This window comes from Pseudorca crassidens, chromosome 2, assembly GCF_039906515.1.
Source record: "Pseudorca crassidens isolate mPseCra1 chromosome 2, mPseCra1.hap1, whole genome shotgun sequence".
NCBI classification, from domain to species: domain Eukaryota; kingdom Metazoa; phylum Chordata; class Mammalia; order Artiodactyla; family Delphinidae; genus Pseudorca; species Pseudorca crassidens.
In genome coordinates, this window is record NC_090297.1 from 28,504,304 (window position 1) to 28,510,303 (window position 6,000).

General features: G+C 43.7%; 1 protein-coding gene across 1 annotated transcript in view; it reads right to left on the minus strand.

Annotated features, from left to right (window-relative positions):
* CLSPN (claspin) overlaps positions 1-5,542 on the minus strand; it is a 28,904-nt gene extending 23,362 nt beyond the window's left edge. The window contains exons 1-4 of the mRNA XM_067725464.1: positions 5,412-5,542; positions 2,005-2,113; positions 1,032-1,480; positions 248-409 (exon numbers count right to left, since the gene is read on the minus strand). Coding sequence (XP_067581565.1) covers positions 248-409; positions 1,032-1,480; positions 2,005-2,113; positions 5,412-5,435 — 744 coding nt within the window. The 5' untranslated portion in view covers positions 5,436-5,542. The remainder of the gene's footprint in view (positions 1-247; positions 410-1,031; positions 1,481-2,004; positions 2,114-5,411) is intronic.
* Between the last annotated feature and the right edge of the window lie 458 nt (positions 5,543-6,000).

The following is a 6,000-nucleotide window of genomic DNA, read 5'->3' on the forward strand; positions in this document are numbered from 1 at the left end:
CATAAAAGTATCTTACTTTCCTCAACATTCTTATTAGGGCAATGAAAATACTAGTTCCCAAACAACGTAGCACGTCTATCACTTGTACTGCATAATTCCGAAATTAACGGCTGAAAAACTGAAATCAATTGACACGTGCTTTTTCTTCAGTTAAAAAAAAAAAATTAAGGTTCCAACAGTAAATCAGAAAACAAAGCGAAGGTTAGAAGCAGTGGGTTAGCTCTAACTGCAGTCATCTTTTACTTGCCTTGTGCTTTTTTACTTTGTTTTTCACAGCTTCCCTTATTGATTCTAATGACTCTTCATCTTCTAATGGAGAGTTATTTTCCTCCTCCAACCCAGTTTCAAAAAGGTCTTTATCCACAAGTAGACAGCCACTGTCATTAAATAGCTGTTTCACATCATCTTCCTGGGTAACACAAAGAAAAAGCAAGATCCAATCATTTTCAAATCCAATGTTTTACAACACCATATAGCAATTTGCATCAGGACAGAAAAAGCTCATGCTTCCTCAACAGACAAGTATATGGCATCCTACAACATTATCACTGGTTCCTAATCCATAGTCATCCTTTGAAGTCCATGCTGTGATTTTACACAATTGTCCAAAATTAACTTAATAAATAGTACATTTGTATTTGAAAAGTCAATTAAATACTTCATTAAGCAACTAGCTTATAAAATTTGAGGATGGTTTTTCCAGGTAGCAAACAAGACTTTTGACTGATGGCGGCATGAAAAATCCTATGAAAGTTAATTTTCATCAGATCAGAAACAGCAAAGAATAACTCCACGTGCTCACAAAGAAAATCAGAAACCCATTTATTTGGAAGGTGTCCTCTCATATCCAAAATGGAGAATGAGACCAACGGATTTGAAATCACATACCTCATTGCAAGACAATCAACTCGAAGGTACATCCTGAGTGCAGAAACAACCTCAAGAACTAAAAGCAACTGTTTTTCCTAAAAGCAACTTTTTCTAAAACATTAACCTGCCTTAGAAACAGCAAATTATTCTTTTAAATGTACCTCATTTTTTGTTTCCTTCTTTTTCAGCTGCTTAATTTTCTCCATCTTTCTCTCCTCTTTCTTGAGTCTTCGCTTTGATTTTACTTTTGCTTTTCCTCCAATTCCTTCTTTATCATGTATGGGTTTTTTGGAAATCTTTCTGTCAACTGTAAAATCCACAGAGTTTTCAGGTTGGAGACTCAGCTCTAAGCAAGGTGTCACTTGGGTTTCAAGATTTTCCTGACACAAAGACTCCTCGATGTCACTCTCATCACTGTTCAGCAGAGTTCTGTAAATCCTTCTGACTTTTCCATTTTTTCCAGCATGTAAGTTCTCCTTATCTTCCTCCTCTATATCGTCATAGGTAGTTTTCTCTGGAGAGGCATTTGTGCCCTCCTGTTCAGAATCACTCTCTTGTAGCACCTTCCTGCTTTTCAATTTCTTACTCACAAATATCTCTTCATCTGAATCTGGAGGAAACACAATTTTTTTTAGAGTCTACCGTCATTGGCCTTCTTCCTAGTCCCCGTACTCCTCAAAAACATATCCAATTAGTCAAGTGATATGTCACCTTGTGAAATTATGTAACTAACACTAAGAACTGATTGTAGCAAAGCAAATCTAAAAATATATTTTGAAAACCACTTTCCCTGGAAAAATATCTCTTACTAAGAAATGTAATTATATATATTTACAATGTGTAAAGCTGTTCTGATCCTTCTGGCAGGTGTTAAAAGTCCTTTTATTATAGGATGAATGCATTCAACCAGGCAATATGGTATCTTCTAGACACTTTATACATTCAATAATATAACAGAAATGGTTATTTTCAAAAGGGTACAAGCACTATTATTTTGCTTTTATAATAAACAGAACAAACAAGGTTAAGCATTAATAATTTAATAAATCAGAGAATAAGAAATTAATCCAGTCCCCTTACAACCCAAGCTGCCACATTCTATTCCTAAAAATAAAAGTACTGACTGTTACAAACCTTGTTCACTCAAGAGCCCAACTATTTCACAGCTGCCCTGTCCACTGTCTGAAGGACTATCTGCTTCTTCTTGTGAAATGAGTTTTGAATCATTGATTTCTAGGTGAACCTAGAAAATGAGAATATAATTTGTATTAACCAGCAGGTGACAGAAAGCTCTAAGTACATAAAGATACACAAATTATCATGGGATCATCAGGCTGAAATAAGGAAAAACCAATACAGCGGTTTAACAAAAGGATGACATTAAGAATTACTGGACATGGGCTTCCCTGGTGGCGCAGTGGAGAGTCTGCCTGCCGATGCAGGGGACATGGGTTTGTGCCCCGGTCCGGGAAGATCCCACATGCCGCGGAGCGGCTGGGCCCGTGAGCCATGGCCGCTGAGCCTGCGCGTCTGGAGCCTGTGCTCCACAACGGGAGAGGCCACAACAGTGAGAGGCCCGCGTACCGCAAAAAAAAAAAAAAGAATTACTGGACAGGACTTCCCTGGTGGCGCAGTGGTTAAGAATCCGCCTGCCAATGCAGTGGACACGGGTTCAATCCCTGGTCCAGGAAGATCCCACATGCCACAGAGCAACTAAGCCCGTGAGCCACAACTACTGAGCCTGCACTCTAGAGCCCGAGAGCCACAACTACTTAGCCCATGTGCCGCAACTACTGAAGCCGCACACCTAGAGCTCGTGCTCCACAAAAAGGGAAGACCCCACAATGAGAAGCCCACGCACTGCAACGCTCGCAGCAACTAGAGAAAGCCTGCGCTCAGCAACAAAGACCCAACGTGGCCAAAAATAAATAAATAAAATAATTTATAAAAGAAAAAAAAAAGAATTACAAGAAAACAAACTAAAATTCATTGTTCACCTTTGAAGGCTATTATAGGACCAACTCTTTATTTTGAGTTATAGTAAATAAATTTAAAGAATCAAGCACTTATTTCGTTTTACTGTGTAAAGTGTTTCTCAGTGTATCCAAATGACATGATAAATAACATCACAGAGAGGCAATCCAGGTGTGGGAAACTCTATAGGACAAACTCTGTGGTTTCTTTAACAGTAAATTGCAAGAAAAAAGAGAGGGGGGGGACTTATAAAGAGAGTAAAGATATTTACACACACACATATCACCGACTGCAATATGCAGTGGCCATGTTCGGATCCTAATTCAAACAAACTGAAAGTATATGTATGAGTCAAAGAAATCTAAACACTGATTAGCTATTTAATATCAAGCAATAATTCTAAATTTTTTAGGTATGGTAATAATATAGTAGTTATCTTTTTTGGAAAGCCCTTACCTTTTAGAGATGCATGATGAAATATCTGTGGATGAAATATGTGTGGAATTTGCTGCCAATAATTCAGTAAGGGGGGAAGTGGGTGGGGGTATAAATGAAACAAGACTGGCATGATTTGATAATTGCTGAAGTTAGGTGATGGGTTCATTATAACAGCCTTTCGATGTTTATGTCTGAAATTCAGCCCCCCCCCAAAATTTTTTTAAGTCACAAGTGAAAAATCTAAGGAGACGGGGGTATGTTGGGTGACTTGACTAGTTAGTGACCAAGCTTGGTTCATAGAACTCTGAATCAACTTATTAATAAGGGGGAAAATACATCTGTAATGTAATAGGTCACAAGGCTTCACCCTAATGGCTTCTCAAACAACTATTAAATTGATTTGAATGTTTAGTACAATTATTAAAATTATAACCAAAAATAACACAAACAGAGGAATATCACTGAGGATCATGATGTATATGCTGATGATCCTCCCAACAATGGAAAGCAGTAAGACTATTTGTGGACATGGAAACTGAGTTCAGGTAACCACATAGCTCAATACATGGTGATACTCTTTTTTTTTAAAAAAAATATATAGATTTATTTATTTATTTTTGGCTGCATTGGGTCTTCGTTGCTGCCCGTGGTCTTTCTCTAGTTGCAGCGAGCAGGGGCTGCTCTTTGTTGCGGTGTGCGGGCTTCTCACTGCGGCGGTCTCTCCTGTTGCGGAGCACAGGCTCCAGGCGCACGGGCTTCAATAGTTGTGGTGCATGGGCTCAGTAGTTGTGGCTCGTGGTGTCTAGAGCGCAGGCTAAGTAGTTGTGGCACACGGGCTTAGTTGCTCCGCGGCATGTGGGATCCTCCCGGACCAGGGCTCGAACCCGTATCCCCTGCATTGGCAGGCAGATTCCCAACCACTGCGCCACCAGGGAAGCCCCATGGTGATACTCTTAATCACTGTATTCTAGGCAATCTGCAGCAGAACCAGCGACAGTCAGGGCCAGGAACAGGGTGAGGCTAGAAGGTCTCAAAACACTCAGTAATCAAGATATTTTAGTGCAATATTAAAATAAAAAATCAAACGGACAAATTATGACTCATGAGGTCAGCTGCTTGCTTTTGTAAATAAAGTTTATTTTGAACCAGGGCCAGGATGAGTGTGAGGTGAGTGAGACAGAGTAGTGCAAACACAGGGTCGGATCTTGTCTTCGTTTCAAAGTTTGATATTTTGTTCAAAATCAAATAATGGAATTTTTTGCATTAATTTTTACTTTTAAAAATACTGCATTTAAGTATTATCTTGAACCACAAGGTCCTACTGTATAGCACAGGGAACTCTATTCAATATCCTGTGATAAACACAACGGAAAAGAATAAGAAAAAGAATGTACATATATGTGTAACTGAGTCACTTTGCCGTACAGCAGTAATTAACACATTATAATTCAACTATACTTCAGTAAAAATTAATTTTAAAAATTATCTTAAAGCGCCCCGTTAAATTTTGCTCCCAAGACGAGTGTCTCACTCCAGTCTCAGCCCCAGAAAAGAACACAGATCTGGAAACAGATGTCGTTTCTACGCCAATTCCGACAGCGACCAGCCAGTCACCTCCCGGAAGGCTCCGAGACTGGTACCTTTACCTCTTGGGACCCTGTGTGATGACCTCAGAGGCCTCCTCCAGACCCAATTTCGAAGTCTCTAAGACTCCTGCCGTCCATTTACAGTTAATGCTGCCCCTCACCCTAGCGGTCCGGTTCGGCCTGGTCCTTCCTCCTTGTTGGGGCGCAGTTGGAGGAAGAGCTCCCGCCGCAGGAAACGCGCCAAAGGGGCGGGCTGAGCAGAGGCTGGCGGCGAGCTGCGCGCGCCGCAAAGACCAGGAGCAACCTCCCCGAGGGGACCGAGGCGCGGGGACTCCAGCGCCGGGATCGACCGCGGTGCCCCGAGCACTCGGGGCCTGTAGTTTTATCTCCGCAGGGCCGCGAAGCCGAGCCGCCGCAGTGCACGCCGGGAGCTGTAGTGCTCCCAGCCTCCACGACCCACTCGGCCGGCTCGACCCCTGCCCCACCCCACCCCTCCGCGCCGGGCCTCCGCAGCTTCAGATAGAGGCAAGTGCATAAACTCACCTCGGAAACCACTTCTCCCGTCATGACTCCGGCCTGCGCAGCGCGCCGCTCAGGAAGAAGCAGGTCTCCGCTTCCCGCACCCGGGACGCAGCTGCTCCCGCAGTCTCCGGCCAGGCAGCGGCGTTCGAGCTTTCGCGCGCAGCCGGAGTGGATGCTCCGCCCTCAACGATTTGCACCAATCCAGAGGAGGCTTTCTACATGAGGCCGCGCCCCCATCCTGTCCTACCAATCGAAGCTCCTTCGGCCGGCCCGTTGAATATAATCTGGGTTAGGTTGGCGGGTCGCGGCTCCTCTTGTCAACTGAGGCAGGGGGAGGCTGGAGGTGTCCTGGCTGCCTGGCGGCCAGACCCTCTGGCCTTGCAAGACTTTAACGTGCGAGCGGTGACCTTTGACCTTTGACCTTTACCGTAGCGCGGCAGCTCCCATCAAACGCTTTTTGAGGAGTAAGCCCTCCAGGCGGGAAGTGAGCCAGGAGAAGATCCCTGGGCACCTGAAGTCATCCCCGTGGGGATTTTCTCCAGGACCTCCTTTCCTGGAGCAGCTGGGTCCCACCTGCTCCTTTTTGTACATGGCACTCACGCCACTGGAC